This window comes from Myiozetetes cayanensis, unplaced genomic scaffold (genome assembly GCF_022539395.1).
Source record: "Myiozetetes cayanensis isolate MyiCay16 unplaced genomic scaffold, myiCay2020 scf12, whole genome shotgun sequence".
NCBI classification, from domain to species: domain Eukaryota; kingdom Metazoa; phylum Chordata; class Aves; order Passeriformes; family Tyrannidae; genus Myiozetetes; species Myiozetetes cayanensis.
In genome coordinates, this window is record NW_026086826.1 from 7,058,387 (window position 1) to 7,079,817 (window position 21,431).

The following is a 21,431-nucleotide window of genomic DNA, read 5'->3' on the forward strand; positions in this document are numbered from 1 at the left end:
GCTAAGTGAAGGAAAGCCAAAATTTAACCTGACTGTGCTGCGTCCTGGTGCATTGTCAATTATATTATGTCATAGGTTATTACATCTTGTTAAATTCAACTTGTCTAGCACTCTTCAGACCATTAAAACATTCTTAAAGAGATGTTACATTTTCTGATTACAGTTTTTTGGCTCTTATTTGTGTAGTCTTGTGTTAACAGTCTGATTTTCAAGTACATTTCTTGGTGACACTCAGCTTTGTCTGTGTAGGGCTCTTACTACTAAGTACTTACAGCTGATAAATGCCATTCTTAACAGAGGTGATTTTCATTCTGCTTCGCTCCATTAGTCCAAAGTATAAAATTGCAATGAAAAGCTGCAATGTCCTCTTGGTAGTTTGACTCTGCTTTGAGCTCAGTGCTGCCCATATTTATCTAACTTACAGACTCATTTTGGGTAAAAAAAAGCTTCAATTGTATGTACTTTTTTTTTTTAAACCTGCCAAGGTTTAATCAGTTCCACCAAATGCCCATCACCTGAGGAAAGAGAATGACCTGTTTCAGGATGAGATATAATGCACAGCTCTGGTCATATTTTGCAGCTATTAAACTCAATACCACGGACCGTAGTAGGAAAAACCTACAAGTCAGTTGTTTTAAACTGCCACAAAATCTCCCAGCTGCAAATTCCATCCTGATTTGCACCGGTGATGGGGGAACTGTTTCCCCATAACTGTACAGTTTAAGATTTTGAATTCCTCATCAGCACCCCAGTAATTAAGTATTTATAGATGACCAAAATGCACCTAGTGGGAACAACCCCATTTGTTTCTTATGTGTTTCAAACCTTTCATGAATAAAGTAGTACCAGGGGTAACCTTTCATGAATACAACCTTAGGGATCACAGAGTGCCCTCAATCAATGCAGGCAACTCATGTTGACAGAGTATATGGGAAACAGATTGAGGTATTAAAGCACATAGCCTCTGGTGTTTTAGATGTAAATACTATAACCATCAAATATTTAGACTCTTATGTAAGCAGTATGTCATTTTTTAAACAGTTACTGCTTGGAATAAATCTTTAAGGATGGAATTTTCAGAAGTGCTCAGCACTGGCCTAACTTTGCTCTTACTGAAATCAATCATAAAATTTTTACAACTTTGGGAAAGGACTTTGTCTGTTTATATGTTTCCACGGCACTAAGCACAATAAGTCTTGATCCTGGCTGGGGCCTTTTGACTCTGCTGTAATCTAAATAAATTGATTTATAGAAGATCAATCAGATAAATGATGAGGAAACACACACATACATATGAAACAGCTAGGGGTTTTTAATGATGGCTGAGCAGTCTTTTGGAGCTTCTTCATTGCTTTCTCTTTGAATCTTAAAATTTATTTGCCTTCTTTTATATTAATTTAATTTCCTTGTTATTCATTTTCTCTGACAAAATTCCATGCATCTTGAATTTTCACTAAAGTATCCCTTCAATAAAATGTAAGTTACTTTCTTGCCACAAATCCCATTTAGTCTACACAATAAACACACTAGTTTTGGGATCTGACTCACACTTTGTTTCAGCAGAATATAACCTCTTGTCTATATCCACAAAAGCTGATGCAGGTAACAGTGATATGTAACCTACTCTATATTCCAAGGAATAACTACCCTTGCTGGACTGGGAAAGGGAAAGGGAATGTGTTTCTTTTCTAGGTTTGTAGGGTGGTTAGATCTGTGTCTTTTGTTATTTCACAAGATTCACACAAACATTAATTTACCCAGGGATTGACTTCAGAGGCAGTTATTTCACTTTAAAACACACGCCAACCTCAAAACTGTCCAAAAAGATCGTATTTTCTTCTAAAGAGCTGCACTAAGACCAAAACAAAACTATTCCTGCTTTTCACTCAGTGGGAGATTTCAAAAGGTCGACAGTGCAATGTCTTCCTCCCTGTTTTCTCCAAATAAAATGCTACAAGTTATCAAAATAGAGGTTGTGATTCCACAGACAATTCTCTAGGCATTTTCTCGGCAGCCGCTATCCCCATTCCCTTGCCCTGCTTCAGCTGCTGATTCCCCCCTCCCTTACTCCTACAGTAGGACCTATAAAGCTGATTTTGATCTCTGTGATGACCCAGACCCAGACTAAGTCCTCCTGCTCTTCCTTGAAAGTTTAGTTTTAACCTGGGCCAGCTGCCAGCCTGGTGCTCCTGTGCAGGGCTGGACTAGGATGGTGGAGGGAGCAGCTCTGAGGAGACAGAGCTGCACCCAGCAAAGGCTGCACCAACACCCCCACCCCCCTGTGCCATGGGACGTGTTTCTGGACCTCCAAAAGCATTCTCACACATCCCTTAGGAAAGCAAGAGCAAGCACCCATTACATTATAAAACTGGCAAAGGAACAAACTTCAGAAAGTAGCCAAAGTTTTAAAATAGGCAAAGGCAGGAATCAGGTAATGATAACAGCTTGTTCATCTTCTTTACCTAAATCCAGGTGATGTTATCACCATCCCTAGCCCACTACATATTTCATAGTAAGCAATTATAGTCTTTCAGATTAGCAAGCTATATATATATTGAGTGCTTTATTCTCAAACTGTTTCACCACAAATGACAGCTCATTTCACAAACAGCTTATCTTATGGCTAAAGATATATAAATACATACTAAAAATGCTGCTGAAAGTCTCTGAATGTATAATGCAGCCTGGTAGACATGGTAGTGATTGTAACACTGCATTGTAGACACAAATGTTAAAGAAACTTGGCAAGAAGCAACACATTTTAGCTACTCAAAATTCAGATTTTCTCAGACTTGTCCCCTTCTGATGAATGGAACATATGGGAGTATTGTTCATAAAACTTACATTGCTTTTCTTGATGTCTACCAAAATTCCTCATCATGACAATATTTACCAAGATACATACAGATTCAAATTTGAATTAATTACCCAGAAGTTTTTCTGTACTTCCAGGTTTAGTGGGAAAGAAAAACACTCCAGAAGCAATGTGTTGTGAGTATTTAACAGTAGATGTTATAGCAACAGAGGTAGCAGAGTGCTTGCTGGGGAAGGGTGCTATCCAGTTAAAAGCCATCAGTGCCGAGTGAGATAAAAGGCAGGGAAGAAAGCAGCTGCTTTGCCAAGAAGCAGTTTGAAATCTGACATTATAAACAAAACACATGTAAATCTAGACATAAATCCTCGCTCATCTGCTGGGGGCTCCATAATATTTTAGCGAGCGTTATTACGTACAAACAAACACTTCCTGAAGTGCGGCGTGGCAACGGCAGAGCAGCCTTTAACCTTGTGTTCATCCACTCAAGAGCCACGTTATTTATTATCCTTCATCCCTTAATTATGGGGACTTCACCTACTGCTCTCTGCTCATTTGAAATACAGAATAAAATACAATGGATGTCTGAAGACTTAACAGGTGTCAACCAGATATTTGCCAGCTACTGCTACTATTCTACTGGGAGGAGTTGCTGTTCTATAAATACTAATTAGAGTTTTGCACATGATCTTGCTGAAATACCTAAGGTGATGAGTGGCCAGTTGTTACTTTTAAAAGATTAGCACAATTTGAAAAACTAATGTCCCCAATGAGGCAATGCTCACACTGAATAATCAAGAGTTATAGCTGCTCTCTGCCCAAAGGGAATATTTGCTCACTTCATCATTTGGAAAATCTGCTGCCTCTCGAACAACTCACTCTTCTATTTAACTTTGAGAAACTTGTAAAACTTCACGCAGTCAATATAATAGTATGGCTTATGTACTTGGATGGGCTTCCACTGCTGTGCCACATAGGCTTTACTAACACCTTCCAAAGACAGAGCATTTAGTGTGAAATCATGATTAAGAAACAGCAGCAAAATAATGTTGCTCTTAAATAAAGCCACAAAGAAAAATAAGATTATAGTAGGAAGTCCATAAACACAGCAAAAATTTAATGTCCTCAAATCCATCTCCCTTCAAGTTCTTCTACTTCTACTAAACAGACCAAAAAAAAAAAAAACCCAGACACAGGCAAATCAGAAGAGGTCCCTGTGATATTGAGCTTTTATATATTATATATATATTAATTTTTGATTTAAAAAACCCAGTAATTCTCTAAAATCTCAGTGCAATATATCTGAACAACCATCTAATCTCAAGCAAAGTGCTAAAGTGATCAGACATGAACCATTCCCTTGGTTTGTAATAAAATCTTGAGTTTCATCTTGCTATGCAAAGCAACTGATATCACACGGTATGACACGATGCTGTATTTCTATACATGAGCTGTCATTCAGTGCAGCGAAATTTGACTGATACAACAGACACAAGCCTGTGCTATTTAGTGTTCATGATCATGCATGGGGACAACCTCTATTATTTTAATCAGAATTTACTTTTCAGGGTTTTTTTTTCTTTTTTTCTTTTTTAATCTTTTTTCTTTACCATGAAACCTGATTTTTTTCCTTATACTTCAACGTACTGCTTCCTCTTTTCCAGTAGCTCATTACTGGAAACGTTTGGCCTTACTTCAAAAGAGAAGAATATGTCAACACCAGAACATCTGTGTCCACACAGAGTGCTTTGATGACAGTGATATACTCCATTTACATCAGTAACACTGAGCTGAACCTTGATGCTGTCTGCATTTAAAGATCTTACCCCACAGGGCAAGAGAATACAGGTCAAAAACGTTGATCTCTGTTTGACACACTCTCTACTTCAAGAGCACTTGGCAGCGATTTGTTCCCCAGTCAAGGATCAAACTCACAGAACGCTGCAGAGCTCGGAGCCATGTTTGCATAACCACATTCAAAACAAACATTAAAATTCAGTCTCTGGAGGACAATCTACTTTTGATATGCAAGGTTTGGGGAGCAATATGGTCAAATTCTTAGCCTGAATACAGTGGGAAGTTTCTCATATAAATCAAAAGGGCATAACTCAGGCTTGGGTATCTGCTATTGAGAGGAGCAATGTTCCTACATCTCTCAAATGCAAAAAGGACACTTTATTGCTCTAAAACTCAAACTTGATTATTTAAAAAGGGGAGTGGACTAGTTATGTGTGAGGCAGAATTGCATCTGCCAGTGTGGCCAGAGGAAGATGGATAAATTTAGGTATTGGACACGTGTCTCCACAGGCAGGTACAATAATGTATTGATGGATCCCTCAAATATTTCATACAGAGGAGTTCAGAAATGAAGGCTGAGCTACAGACTATTCGGAGCCCATGGCTTCTGGTAACCATCCTTTTTAACTTGATTTTAAAACATTTAGTGTTTCTTCAGCTTTTTGTAATGAAGATATCATTTTCTAATTTAATTCCATTACGTCCACTAAACCTGCTAGGCTGACATAAATCCCAATATGAGGTGGAGAGTTTCAATAGTTTCCTTCCACACCTTCCTACCCTCGTGTGAAGCTCAGCACTTTCGCAGCACTGAAGGAGTCAGTATTGCTTACAAGAGTAACAGATACAAAACATCAGAGGGGATCGAATCGATGCAGCTGGATATTGCCCTGTTCGTGTTCAAGGACCACAACTACCTGTGTGCTGCATTAGCAGCTGCAAGGACCAGTAAATCCTGTTTCAGCCAACAGAGAAAGAGAAAAATTTGTTTACAGGTTTCACTAGAATGCCATGGAAACAGATACAGAGGTAACTGTGAAAGGCGTAATCCAAATGGAAGACAGCCCTAATAGAACTCACATATCCAAAAATAATGTTTTCCCACTTGGAAAACACATGCCTGAATCCTATTAACATCAAGACAGAAAATTATACTGAGTAGACCCCAATATCACTAAGGTCCCTGATAACGGTATGAATTAATGTGCACCTTCAAAGTAAAGCAAGATGTTTTCATATGCAGACTATTAGAAAAAAAATAAAAATATCTTAATAGAATAATCATCTTTTTCAAGAAAAAAAAATTACATCTTGAATTTTTGAAACAGGATTAAAGTATGGTAGTAGCCCTGTAAAAGGAAGCTGCTCAGCACCTGCTGCCTACACTGTGCCTGGCTCCAGGCAATGTTATTCATTCCTCGCTTTCATGGGAGCAAAATACAACCTCTAAAAATATAAAACACAAAAATAAATAGATCTCTGGGGAAATGGAAGAGAAATCGGTTTTAAAAATAGTGAGGAGCCTATATGTTCCAAAAAAATAAGTCCATTTTGCATTGTTTTGCAAGATTTACACTTTAATTTGAAACCAAAGTAAGGCATAAAATTTGTATGAAAGCAATATCTGATTTATAGATAAAGTTAAAACACAATATACTTAGCTGCAAATACCAGACCCCAGTGAGAGAAGGAAAAGGTTTGGAAAGATGATTAAAGTGTGCTTGATAAATGCAGCCCTGAAGTGCCCCAAAAGATTTTTCTGAAGTTAAGCGGTAAACACAATTAACATGACTTTTGCTACAAAAACACTAAACGCCATGGATTTTTTTAATTAATTTTCAATGTTATTACATGTTCCTATTGAGCTGGAATTGACTCAATCCACTAACTGTACTGAGAGACAGCTCTTCTGTCCACACGACCTTAACATCTAGACAAAAAGCCAAATATCCACCCTGTTGGTCCCGTGAAGAGGAAGCCACACAATAACAACAATCTCATGACCACCAAAAGTTACCATCCTGTGAGTGCAAATTTGTGACATTTGAAGCATTTAAGAAAGATATATTTGTAAGGCTCTGAGAATGTCCAGCACGATTAAATGTATTATTAATTAACCAATAAAAAGCAGCAGCTGTGAAGGCTGACAAGAATCCCTTACTGTACACTTCTGGCCTAACCTCACTATCCATATTCAAACAAGTCTCCTGGCAAAGGCAAATCAGATAATTCTTGGGAGCCTTGCACGCATTCGGACTCACCAGATTTACATATTATTATTCACAGGAGATGTTTCATTACATTTGCTTTGAGAAAATGTACCATCTATATGGGTATTCACGTGTTTAATATGCACATGACTTTCCATTTCGTATTTACTATGTAGCTTAAGGAGGAGGTCGATTGGCCTCCTTCTGTCTTAGACCAGGCACTGCTCACTCACGTGAGGTCAACTCCCACGGCAGAGCTCACATTCCTCCATCACCCTCCAACCACCCCAAAACAGGGAGAACAATTCCAGGCAGCTTTTCAGAACCATTCCAGCCCCATTCCGTCTCCCAGACTGTTTGCAAGCTTTTTTTGGCTTTTAGCTGATAGAGGCCAAAACTGGGACAGGGACTGTCCTAACTGTTGGACGGTCACTGAAAAACAATTTGGCCCAAGCCTTGACTGTTCAGTTTGCTTGAATGGACTTCAGTTCAGTGATGCTACTTGAAACAAGGCACTACAACACACCAGAGCAGAAAGGCTGGAAGGGGCCTTCAGAATTCATACTGTCCATCTGCTCCAAAGAGAACCCATGCTCACAACGCTGCTGTATCAAATTTCTCATGTTCTCACCTAAAGGTGCACCACAGGTCTTTGCTACAAGTCTCAAGTACAACACTTATATTTCATAAAGCAAGTCTTTGAGAGTATAACTCACCATTTTGGCCTGCTTGTGGATTTCACCATTGGAGCCATCCCATCTCTGTAGAGGCTTTTGGTTTTACTGAAGTTGACAACATTGAAAATTACTCTCTGGGGGGGGAAAAAAAAGGAAAAGAAAAGAGATCAGGTATAAAATCTCAAAGAGTTTCTATGTGTGCTGCCTGTATCAGCTGCATAAAAATATAGAGAGATAATATATGAAATAGATGTGCATCTTATGAATTATTACTACTCTCAATAGATCTTAATGCCCTATCTGTTCCAAGCATTTAAATTGTCTGTGTTGTTTTACACTGCATTTATACATGTGAAATGTATGGTTTTAATTTAGTATGCTGATTTTTCAGTAGGCATCCTAGCCACATAAAGAAATAGTTTGCTCAGATCTGAAAACAGTAAAGCAAGTCCAGTTTGCTGCAGTGAACATTATAGAGGTTGGTGGAAATCTGGGAGATGGGGCATCAATCCTCATGAAAACCTTCTAACTGCTTCACAGAATCATAGGATCACTAAGGTTGGAAAAGAACTCCAAGAACACTCCCATCCAACTTAGTGTCATTTGCAAACTAACCAGGGGTGCACTCAGTCCCTCAACCTGCTTAGGCTTCACACACCATCAGGAAAAAAAAAGTTTTCTTGATTTCTTTTTCCAAAGACAGGAATATTTCTCTTCCCTTCCCTTGGCAAAAGGAAGAATTGGGTTAGCTCTGTAAAAAGTGTACAGGATACCTATACAGAAACTGCACATAGCCATCAATTGTTTGAACATGATAGAGAAGAAGAAAATATTCCATATCTGATCTTAATTTACATTACAACTTTAGCTGATATCTAACAGATCAAGAGAAGAGCAAAATTTAGATGTTTAAGGGTAATGGACTGATACTGAAAGGAAATTCATGCAGGGGGAAGACAAGAGAAAACAGAGACAAAACCTTCTTCCTTACCATCTGTCTGCTCTAAGTCATTTTACACAAAGTTACTTACTCTGTTTCTGTTTAGAAAATCTAAATTGGATCCGGCTCATCTCATGTAGTACATTGACTTTTCAGGTGGTAAAGGCAATATTCCTCATTTGTCATACTCTTTTGATACCCCATATTAATGCACACAGGAAAACCAAAATATGAAGACTAAAGAAGTTAGCAGTGAAGACAGACCACTAAAAATTACATTCACACATTTCCTTTTAGAACAACCTATTGTGATTTTTGTGTTCTTACACAAGGGCTCACGAGAAGCCTGAGAACTAAATGGTCGCTGATTAAAATCTGGCAATTGTGACTGAAACAATAAGATCAATTAAACTATCATGTGTAAAACTTTGCAAAAACCAGTCTGGACCTTCCAAGCAGTCTGCTGAGGTAACAGTGAATGATAAGACTCAAGTGAAAGCAATCAGCAGTGGGACATGGACAACAGGAACCAGGCACATCTACACTTATATAGGGGGCAGGTAGGGAGCCAAGTAAACCACACAGCACTGAGGAAGTAGCTCTGTACTCAAGAAAAATTAATCAAGTTTTTTTGAGGGATGATAGTGCTGAAGATTTTGTAAATGGGAGCACAAACTTCTATGTGTGCAAACTCCACAAATTAGTCAAAACAAAGTCTAAGAATAACCTGTAGTTTTGACTGGAACTGACTTGAAAAACTAGTGAGTTGAGAAAAACTCTTTCTTGAAGATGTTAATACAATTTTGCACTAAAGGTAACAAGAAAACTACAGATGCCTGCACATGAGATTTCATGTATTTTGAGATTTTCCAGTGGTCATGAGATGAACTTAGTTTTATAACTCCGGATGAAAACATGCACTTAGTTTACAAAACGTTACGTTTGCAATTTTAAGTACTTAGGATATTGCTTATCTGATGAAATATCCACCTGGGGAGGTCTCTTGCTATTTTCCATCTTCCCATGTTTACAACGAATGGTTCTGAGTTTGAGAATGGCATTCAGGTCTCTCCATGGTTCATGCTCTACATGGAAGCATTTCCCTGTATTAGAATGCCCAGATTTTCCTCTGTTACTTAACTCTGCTCGTATTTGTGAAAACAAATTAAGTTGCAACAAATTGGTTTGTTAATCTTGATGTTTGCATGGAGTGAATGAAACAAACAAGATCTCCAAACCAATTGCCTTAAACTTTGGATGCAATCATGTCACTGTTGGAAAGAGAAAGTTGCTAATTTCGCTGCATACTGACTCAGAGCAGACAGCTGGTAGAGAATGTTCTTATTCCAATCAAGCTTATTTTGTATAATGAGTTGGGCAAATGTACACAACTGGGTAAGCAATGTATATAAAAACAAAAATATGCAGCTCATTTAACAAAACAGTGCAGATTATAACATTTCAAGCCCTCGTGTTCAGCGCGGGGCGAGCAGTTAGCAGCGCGTGCGATTCTCTCAGCATGGCACGGGGTGAGATTGGCAGAACCAAAAATTTAACAGCACAGAGCAGAACTTTATCAACACACACCACTGAAGTCATAAAGCACGCAAACCGAAGCACTCAAATGAGCAGCTGAACTCCGTCAAGTGTTCCTGGTGATAGTTAAAATAGTTCATGCAGCTCAGGCAGTGGAGTGTGCAAAAATGTAATGACTACAGGGTACACGCTGCATACACACGCTGCAAAAATATGCAGCTTGCTCAATAAGGTATGCAAACATCTTCGAGCTGAATGCTGTAATAAAAAGGTTGTGATACAGCTATCGAAGTTTTGCTGAACAAATTTAATTCTTGGTCTTGTTTCTATCTATATCAACTATGCACTCCCTGTAGGATTTTATGAATTATAGAGATGTGCAATGGGTGTCATTTAATAGGTAATAATATAATTCAGATACTCATTTACAGGTATGTAAGAATTTAGGAAACGTTAAAAAAAAAAAAAAAACTAGATTAAATGTACTTACAAATTCCCTAGAAATTGCTGTGGTCTCCAGAGCATCAAGACAGAGAGAATTGGCAGAAGTTTTTACTATAAAAATGGCTGATGGGTATTTTGTAGGGTATGAATACCACTAAAAGATGAAATATTCAAACTAAATTACATTAATTTCTGAATACTGAAATAGAAGCAACATTCAAACTGAAAATATTCATCTCTGAATTATCAGAAATCATAACTGTGTGGTTTCACTTCGGTTATGATAAAATCTTAAATCTATTTCATTGTTCTGACAAACTGATCTGCAACTTCTGGGTAGGTGGAAGAAGCACGGTGTAAAACAGACTCTTGGGACACCACCAAGTAAAGCCATGCTCTTGGGGGATGGATTGTGGCTTCCCAGCACCAGGAAAGGACACTGCTGCAGTCTCAGGCTCTGTGCGTGGGCTGCCAGATCCGAGACAGATGTTGGAGAACAGGAGGCAAGGCAGGTAAGTTGTACCCACCAAAAGAAAAAGGAAGATTTCCTATTTCCATAATGTGTGCAGTAAGCCTGAATTTGAAGGTGTTTTGCTGCTAAAGCCATTAAGAGAGAAAAGTAAGGAAAAGCTTAGTCCTGCCTTTAGCCTTAAAATTTAGCAATTAAATCTCCTTTTCCCAACAGTCCTTTGCAAACCTATTTCAGGAACTGGAAGCACAAATAGGTATTAAGTGCTAAGTGTGTTTAACATGAGGAGGATAAAGATGAACCATGAACATAAAGGGGGAAAAGATGGCTGAAATAAATGACATATTTTTTTTCTTACTACCAGCAGTTTGCTGTTTCCTGACTGGGGCTGGAAGGAGATCCTCTTGTTTTGGGGGGACAAGCACACATCAGGGTGCTTTTGGTTTGGAGCTGAAAGCTCCAGGTCATATTGAGCATCATATTCCAACAGGTCTGTGGGAGCACCAGGTGAATTGTGTTCTCTAAAACATTCATTGTTCACCCACCTCCTGGCAGGTTTTTCCATCTGAACCTACCAACTGACGCAGGTATCCAAAAGAAAGGCACACCTTTGACAAAGGTTAAGTGCCTTCCCCCAGGATAAGGACACACCAGTTCCCTTCAAAAAGGCTCCCAGGTTTATTTTGCATGGTTTTCCCTAGCTGGCTTCTCACAGAAATAGCTGAGCTGCTTTGGCTGACATTAAAAGAAGGGGAAAAAAAACAAACACACCATAGAACACCACAAAATTCTGCCTGAGGCAGACACCTGGCACGGAAAATTTTGTGTCAAATCATTAGAAGTATGAGAAGTTATAACTGAAAATAGGGTTTGCAGTGGGAAGTGTCGGATGTAACATACACATATTAAATATTTACAATTATATAATACATTTAACATTAATAGCATAATAATTTCAATTCAGTGGACAATGCTGAATGCTGCAAGTATGACACAAACTTCCCTACAAGCTGCCAAAGTACCTGGGGACCAATTCTTTGAAGTCAGGCATGAACAATTTCTACATTTAACAGGCCAAAATAAGAGAACCAGGCACTAAGTATTAATATTAAGACCTTTCAGCTGAAAATAAGTCTGAACTCTTGCACTCTGAATGGACATTAAAAGATCCAAAGGTGCAGGATACCATGGGGCTCTGCTTCACTTATATTGCTTGATGTCTTGATTTCCTCTCCTCAGATTCTTCAGATATTACAGTGTTTTGTGAATTCCTGAAACCTGCACCTTTCTGTGAGATGGGTTCTTGCCTTTGTCAAGAATCTTGGTTATCCTTTCCTTCCTTCCTTCTTTTTTTTAAAAAAGCCTTTCTTTTATAGATCTAAGTCTATGTATGTTTATATAGAGATATTTATATATTTTATAGATGTAAGTAACCCCTTTAAGGGGCAGATCAACTCCAGAATAGCATTCCATTGCAAAAAAAAAAGGAAATAAAGAAACACAAGCAAAAAAAGAAAAACTAATTTTCAAGCCAACCCAGTGACTTGTGAGATTTTGAGACATCGTTTATGAATATGAGAAACCAGCAACCTGCTCACAAAAAAAGTGCTGCATTTTGGTATTTGGTCTTTAGGATCTTTCCTGACAAAGCACCTTATACAAAGCTGTGCAAAAATAAATTATACTGGAGGGACTTCAAAATGGAAAGGTAAAAGGTGTCACCTGCAACTGTTATCAGTGCTGGAGAAAACAGGCAATATAACAGCCAGGTCTGTGCAAAATCCCCAATGAAAACTTACAAATCACATTTTTCTGACCTTTTCAAATTTAAATCATTCATTACTACTAACATTTTAAAACAAGCCACGATTTCTTTTTGCCTTTGTAGGAATGATTTGTCCTTTCAAATGGAGAAGTTTTTAATATTGATAGCATTTAGCCATTTTCTCTTCAGCTAAGGAGCTTTCAAAACCTGCTGATGCTCGGGAGGGGAACATAAACACTCACTTACTGAGGGAGGATGCTGGGGACCATGGAGAGCTCCACTGGCCTCATCATCAGCTGCACCTGTGTCTTGTTAACTGCAAATTGTTGAGTCTTTACAACATAAGGAAGTTTCAGGAAAGTGACGCAGTAAATGCATTACAGGTTGTGAATTATTGGGGGTTTTCCCTGGGTACAGCTCTTCACTTAGTTACTTGAAAGAGAGGAATGCTAAAGTCTAGGATGTTACAAAGAGCAACATTAAAATGAGACTCAAAGGATTTTAATACAGTCAGACCTCTGATATCCTGCTTTGCTAAGTATAAAATTAGCTTAGACTTCGTTGTGTTATTTGGCTGTTTATTGGAATATTCTTGGTGTTCATGCTGGCCCTGCACCCATAAGCTGTATTAGTGTTTTCCAGTTGTGTGTTAATAACAAAAAAATACTTTAAAAATAATTCCTAGTTTCAGCATTTGCCTGGTTATCTGTCCTTTCTGGCAGTTCTTTCTTTGCCCTCAAACTGATATGCTTAAGCACAGACCCACAGGAGGTGTAACCCCTGTGTAAGGCAGAAATTCCCCATCTGGAATTTTACTGTCAACACCAGTGTAACCTCACTTAGGTCTAGGGCAGGGGAAAACTGTGGGGAAGATCATCTTCTAGCAGCAAGATTACACCAGGATTTACAGAGGAATTTTACTCCCTGTTTAATGCCGTGCCACGGACTGACCACTAATCTGGCTTCTGAGTGTGACCTCTCGGACTTGAAAGCTGTGAGGGCAAGAGTCACTCCAAGTTCTCCCATTCAATCTTTCTTGGAAAACTGGCAAATCTGTTATTGAACAGAATAATAATATTGTTCCCTTGCCAACATAAGTCAGCTTTCTGTTTTTACTTTTCATCTGAACATCAATAACCTGAAACTTTCAACTGAAAACTCAGAAATATTCCTTTGGAAAGCCAGCAGTTGTGTAATTAGAGTGACTCCTGCTCCATGCTCCCTTGGGCCAAAATCTCCAATAGAATTGCAAATGTGTCACAAGACATATATTGGATTCTGTTGATTCATCAAAAAGAAAATAGTACGAGTCCTGACAGGGCATATAACCAGGCTACAGAGGTATTTAAAACAGGTTTGAAGCTGAAACCTCCTTGCCAATTTTTTATTTCCATTCTTTGTAGCAAAAGGTCAAAATATTTGTAAAAATAACAAAGGCATCTTTCTTTAATCAGCTTGGAGGGGAAAAAAGGTACTTTTATTTTCTATTTCCTATCTTTTCATATATGTATGCAGGTTTTGGCAAAAGAGCCGCTTCCAGTTCCACTGCCAGGAAATTGCAGAGCGACAGGAATGTGTGAGCAACTTGGTATTTGAAAACTGACAGGTGCCTGAGCCCTGTTGGTCTTGTCATTGCCTTTCCCCATACACATGGCTAATGTTTTCAGGAATCAGTAATATAAAGAAGCAGTGCATGGTCTTTCAGTGAGACTTTCTCAACTAGCTAAATTATTTCCTAATACATTCCATGCCACGTTACAGCCACTGCCAGATGACATTTGAAGTAGCATCATGTATTAAACTCATTCTACATAATTACAGAAGCTATCCATGTTTAGGTTCTATATTCTTTTCAATCAATGTTATGGCTGCAGGTGGATAGTAACAGCTGGCTGTTCTGGAATGTGTTAGCAAAATTTGCGGATATCTTACATCTCTCAAGAGGAAGCAGCTGAAAAGACTTACATTTTCCTTTTCCTAATAGAAAATATTTATCCAGCCAGAAGAAACGCTGCAAGAGTTTTGTGGGATTTGAAATGGTTATAATAATTACATCTTCTTGGTGGTACAAAAAGATAATGCTACCAAACGAAACGTTTTCTGGCCCAAATCCCATCCATGGTGCAGGGCCCACGGGAGGACTCCAAACAATGAGATCAGTCTGGAAAAAGGGGAAAGGGCCAGGAAAAGTCACAACATTATTGTTATATGGAGATATGATAAGGAAAAAAAAGCCCATGTTTATGAGCACTGGTATAAGGTGTGCACTGAAGAGCTGAGCATGAAGTGGCACTGAGTTCTTGTGGGAACATCCTACTCACTGCACACGATCTGCTTCTCTGGGCCACTCATAAAGTGCAAGTCAGCCCATGATCCAGAGTCAAAGCCTCCCTTACCAACAAGGACTACACTTACCAACAAATTAGACACTGGTGATGGATACCAGAGCGATGCACAGCTTAAAGCATGCAGGTGGAGCGCTAAACACTGACACAGAACTACTGGAAGACAGCAGGTGAGAGTGGCACTGACAATGAGAGAGTGGCAGTGATATTTGTGTGGATCATGATTTTGCTCAACCCCTGAACACACAGAAGGTAATAATCACAATTTAAATAGCATGCAAACACAAAGGCAGCAATCCATCTGATACCCAGGCTGGAGGATGAGAATGAAAAAGCCTTTTCAAGTGTAGGTCCTTGTGAGGAAGATAAAGAAAGCCCTGTTAAGGGAGAGATTTGGATGAAGCTTTTCCAGCAATTGTTTACTTTGGATTTTTGCAGCTGGCATTTTTCACAGTTAAAAGCTAATGTTTATCTGGAGCTTGTGGGAAAAACCTGTGGGGGAAAAGAAGGAGATGATAACACATAGAAGGAAAGACAGGATATATGGGGGAGCTCAAAACCAGCACCGATGTATTTGCCTCAGTGCTCTCTGATGGGTTACAAAACAAAGACATTTTGATGTGTACAACCACTAGTTATTACTGCCAGTGGTCTTGGTTATGTTACTGGGATCATAGCCTGCAAATGTAAACCCTCTCTGTTTACTTCTCCAGTAACCAGGCACAGATGGGCTTTGTGTCCATGTTATTCATGGAGGTCCTTAGTTTTTTTCTGGGTTTTCTTTTTTTTTTCTTTTTTTTTTTTTTTTTTATTCAGGCATTTTAGTTGCTATTACAATTAAACCTTTGAACTTTCTATGTTCTTCCATGCATGGTTCTGAATAGTAATGGAATAAAGGTTTCCCCATATTGTACAGCTCCTTTATATTTAGACAGAATTTGAATTGGATCCTTACTAGAGTAGCTGCAGTGCTGATGAAAAAAACCCAAAACCACCAACCTTTTTCCGTGGGAAAATATAAACTACATGTTATCAATGTCATTAAAATAAGGGATATTGTTATAGCATGTACCCTCTAGTTTTCTTTTGCAAAATTAATAACCCCTTCTATTTCTAAAGCAGAGCTTTGTGCTCTTTCTAGTTTAATCCTTTTGCAATACTGCAACATTCACACAATTCACTGATTTCTATAAGAAAATGTAATCAATATGTTAGTGTACACTGGAATTTTAGCATTGACAACCAGTAGCTTGAGGTATTGATCTGAAAAAAAATGCCCATGATTTCTACAGTACTTCAGCACTATTTCTTCTATTTTCAATTTTTGCTGCTTAGAATTCTACTCCGGGTGTCTAACTCATGTACCAACAGATTATTCCAAGTTTTGTGCTTCAAAAGAAAACCCAAGGGTAAGTAGAAGGAAATCTGATCTAATTCCTGCTATTTTTGTGTACCTGTCTATTTGACATTTCGAGTAAGAGCTCAGAGCTGCATTAACCAACCCTAATGGTAAGAGGGGATATATGAATTGTGCTTCCAGCTTTGAAAATCCCACTCTGGAGCTGAAACTCTGAACGTCAGATTCAAATGCTGATCTCTGCCTGTTTGCAAAGGTGACTCACAGCATGTGAATAAACATGTTTTGGCAGTGTCATGAACAGAACAGCTAAACAAAAGAACCGGGAGGATTTCAATAGGAAAGTTAAGTGTCTTAAAGCAACGTGCCCCGTGCTGTATTAGGTGGCATTCCTCCCTGGCATTCCTCCCTGGCACTGGAAAAGGAAAAAAAAGCCCAGCAATGGCAAAGCATCATTACTGGGGTGAGCAGGCAAAACTGCAGTCCAGTCAGTCAGGTCTTTTTGCTTTCAAATGCCACAGGTAAAAACTTCCATTTTGTCCTGCCTGAGCTTTAGAGGTGGATAGAAAACCATTTGTATTCAGAAAAGCTCTCAAACACATAAATATTTAGCCTCACTTGAAGTGTTCCTGGAGTCTTCAAGTTAAGCAAACATTCACACTTTCTTCCTGAATATGGGTGGCTTTCTGATTCAGGATTTAAGACAGCCTGGCATGATGGGAGAAAGATGCTGGGTTTGCCAAAATCCCATAGGCACAATTTATCCTTAGTATGTGATCACTGCAGATTGGAAGTGACATTTCTGCAGCTCTGGGATGCAGCAACATTTTTATTACTGTTACAGATCAACTTTAAGTGTTGTATTGTTTTGTTAGTTTATGTAAATCAATCTGAAATGCTGCATGAATAAAAGGAATTTGAAAATGGATCGCTTGTCTTTATTGGCTTTGAAGTCCTGAGTATATGATACTTTGCTGAAACTATTACATTATATTGAGTTATAAGAAAAATTGCTCAGATACTAAGAAAGTCTCAGCACGAATTCTGGTAATTTTCCACCAAAAATGAGACTCCAAAAGGAGATAAATATGGTACGGTGCTGAACATCTTCCCTAAAGAAATCTTATCATGTATGACCAAAGCCCCTTCTAATATCACACAGGTTTGATTTTCCTTCAGATCTCTTCCAAAACCTAGAGAAGAAATATGCTTCAAAGTGCCCTCTTGGTAGAGAAAAACATCATGTCTAAATGGTTGCTTATTCTGCAAAGCAACAGTAACAGCAGGCTGCTATGAGGCTACCACGAATGCTCTGTGCATTTTAACAGGTAAATTCTGCTCTCTTTATTATGCCAGTTTGATGGAATATTCAAAGTTGCTGAAAACCCTTCCGGGGAAATGTGAAAATTGATAACATCGCTTCCAAACAGAGTATTTTAATACAGCATCTCAATATTAACCATAATGCTGCAAAAGATCTTTCACACTTTATGTTGTTCAATTTTTTCATTTTGGAAAAGACTCAAAGAGTTTTTTTGGAAACCATATGTAAATATAATTCCTTTCAGATTTCCTGGAATTTTAAAATCATAAAAGCAGAAGATACAAATTATTAGCAAAAAAACCTGTGATCAGACATACATTTCCCAGTTCCCTAACTTCTAATCACAGCTGATCCTCTCTTGTTTCCCAGAGTATCATTTAAACTCCAAGCTTCCCAAAACACTAATGTAATTTACATTTATTTTTACTGCAATGCATATGACAAGTTTTCCTTTGATTTTACTTCAATCTATACTTATCACATCATGAACACTGCTCTGACAGCCAGCCCAGAACCAGGTACTGCAGAGGCAAAATCTGCAAACACTGTTTTGGTGGCCAGGCACGGGGAGCAGAAGGAACTCACTCATCACACAGAAGGCAGGAAAATATGAACAAAACCAAAGGCACGAGCAGAAGATTTCCAGTAAATAAAAACTGCTAATATGAGCTTCAAAAATAATGGGAGGTTTCCCTCAAAATTGGGACAGCGCTCTGTCAACAAAACACAAACACCCACTGCATGGAAGAATGATCTTCTGTGGGCCTTACACGCTTGACACTGAATTCAACAGGAATTTTAGATGTGCCAGGATTAAAGATTTAAGCTGTAAATGTGACTGTGAGAAGTGAAGTGGTGATTCAGATTTGGGATGTCAGCTGCAAGAGCAGCGCACGGGGTGTCTCGAGAGGGTGAAGTAGACGGCTTAGCACTGCCCTAGTTCTGCATCATTAGGGATTTCCTTGGCATAAATCAAAGAAATCTCAATAGTGCACTCTCACCCCAGCTGTTGAGATCCCCAGAGTAGGAAAGCTGAGTCATCCACTCTCTGTGATAGCCCCAATTATAAACTTTGCCACCAAAGCCTCCCCGACACGGGGACCTTCTTTCCACGGGTGACAATTACAGCACCACACACGCTACGCTGTCACACCACAGACTCAGAGCTGCAGTTTAATCCATTAATAGTTATTTGAACTATTTAATCTGTAGCTAAACAGCCCTTTCACATGAAGTAGCACTTGTGCTATTCACATGCATGGAGTTTTAATAGTACTGTTTATTTTTCTATACCATGGCAGCTCTTATGCAATGCTGACATAAAAATGTGACAGGGAAGATTTTTCCCTGTTAAAAAATGCCCATCTTCCAAAACTGAATGGCAGTCAGGTCCCCTTTTTTGGAGAGAACTATTCCTTTTCTCATATTGCTCCTCACAGCTCATGCTTTAAGTCTTTTCTTCCTCAAGTAATCGGCTGAAAAAAGCAAGCCTATAAGGAAAAGAAAAAAAAAACCAAAAACCAACAAACAAACCCCCAAAAAAACAACAGCCTTGCAGGACAGATTAAAATTTTGTCCAAGTTTGTAACTCTATTACCCTAACAATAAACCATATTACATGATATTTTACTAGAACACTGACAATTCTAAAACCTATTAAAAATATGAACAAATCAATAAAGATAAAGCTGAATTATACATATAAGGAACGTTTTCTTTATTGAACAGTTCTTATGGATCGTTCTGAAATAACATTGTTCTAGACATTTGCTTGGATGATCTTATTGCTGAGTTTCAATGTGGTAACTATAGTAGTTTTGCATTATGTCCTTACCAACAGCAAACAAGCAGAAAAACAGAAAGACATTCAGATATAAACATATACTTGTAAATAGTTTCAAGGTTTTAATCACATCAACAGCATGTTTATTATTAAAAAAAAAAAAACTGTGCTAAAACACAGCTGGGAAAAGAAAGAGTCTCATTACAAACATAACTACTGGTAACTATGTTGAATTGCTGGAGTTAGTTACTTTTGCTAAGAAGACCTGTTTTATGTATTAGGATTGGTAAAAAAATTATGATCCTTTATATCTGCCTGAAAATTAAACCTGGGAAATGGTCTGGTAAATTGAAAAGATCTGTTTTAATGTTTACCAAAATGTTTTCTTCGCATTTCATAAATCTCTGCCTATAAACACAAGATTAGCAGGGTAAATTATAGTTCAGAACCAGGGCAGCTCTGTTCCCAAGAATTTGGTATTGCTGACCACAACTGGGTTTTAAGGTTAATTTTAATCTTAATAGATTTCTAACTGAGCTAAAAGGGTTATTTCAGCACCAGAATATGTTATGGCAGACTCCATTTTACAATATAGACTGAAGTTTCCCAGAGAAAAATACCATTGCATATCCAGATTTTTCTCATGAAAACGCCAGGGCAATTCAGTTCTTTTTGCTTCTTTCACCCCTGGGACGACCTCTCACAACAAGAATTGTCAGTGCCTTATTTATAATGGCAGATCTCAGGTTTGATTCTGGCAGCTTTTGATCTCTTGATGGCCCAAAAGCTTTCAAATACAGAAGAATCTGATGCTTTTTTGGCATCCTGCAGTGTGCCTAAACCTCAAAAGCAAGTTTTAGTCCCAGAAGTGAATTACTGAAGCAGTGTAAACAAAACACAAACGTCACAAAATGATGAATATCTCAAGCAAAATATCTTTGTCAGACAGATGACAACTTCAGATCATTTGAAAAGCATTTGTAGAAACTCTGCAATCGGCAAACAAACTTCTGTTTTACAACCTGGAACTCAAAAGTACACGAAAATAATGAATTATTAAAACCTCAAATATTCTTCCTTGACATGCATATAAAATTTCAAATATCTCATTCTTTTAAACATTTAGTTCCTGTTTAAAAAAAAAAAAAAAAAAAAGATTCCTGCATGTTTCTACACCACAGAAATTCATATAACTACCCAGTCACAACATAACTGTCAGGAAAATGGGTACAAGAGCTCCACTGAACACTGCCTTCAGTGGAGGTCTCATATCTGATTTATTGAAAAAGAACAGAATAAATGAGAGACAAAATACTTTATATCATTTGAAGAAATAACTTTTGATAAGTATGTGACAATGACAGTTATTTTATCCCTGGGAACCTCTTCTTGGATAAGACTACATTGATTAGGTAAGATACCCAGACAAATGCAGAAACAACTGTCCCACATTTCAAATGGAAGAATGTCTGATTTTTTTTTCCTCTATTAATCTGTTATTCTTTAACTCTTAGCTAAGCTTAATGTTTGCTTTTTACCTGGCGATGAGGGAAAGGGAAGGGAGAGAAGAAAAGGAAGGAAGGAATGACACTGTGCTCCCTAAGGTGCCAGGGTTGTTTGTTTGGGGTTCTTTTTATTTTTTATTTTAGCACAAAGATGCAACAGAACTGATCTGCCAATTTTCAGGTTGATGTCCCTCAGTGCTGCTTTAAGGTTGCAGTGGATGCCATAAAATTCTAGGCCTGTGCCTCAGTCTATCAGACAACGTGCGTGACTTCTGCTTCAAGCAAACTGGAATCACAGATAAAATGTTGTAGACTAGCAGGCTTGATACTGTAACCTTTTTATACCAGCTGTAACTACATTAACATAAAGATAGTTGCTATAATATCATTACTGGGAATCAAGGCACTTTGAAACCCTCTGCTCCTTGTGCCAATTTACCGGGGAGTTAAATTAGCAATGAAGCACT

General features: G+C 38.2%; 1 protein-coding gene across 4 annotated transcripts in view; it reads right to left on the bottom strand.

Moving 5' to 3' along the window:
• Window positions 1-21,431, bottom strand: part of LOC126635772 (BEN domain-containing protein 5) — an 892,379-nt gene that overhangs the window by 674,186 nt on the left and 196,762 nt on the right. For all 4 annotated transcript variants that reach the window (XM_050307295.1, XM_050307294.1, XM_050307296.1 and 1 more), the window contains exon 4: window positions 7,536-7,630. In XM_050307295.1, coding sequence (XP_050163252.1) covers window positions 7,536-7,630 — 95 coding nt within the window. The remainder of the gene's footprint in view (window positions 1-7,535; window positions 7,631-21,431) is intronic.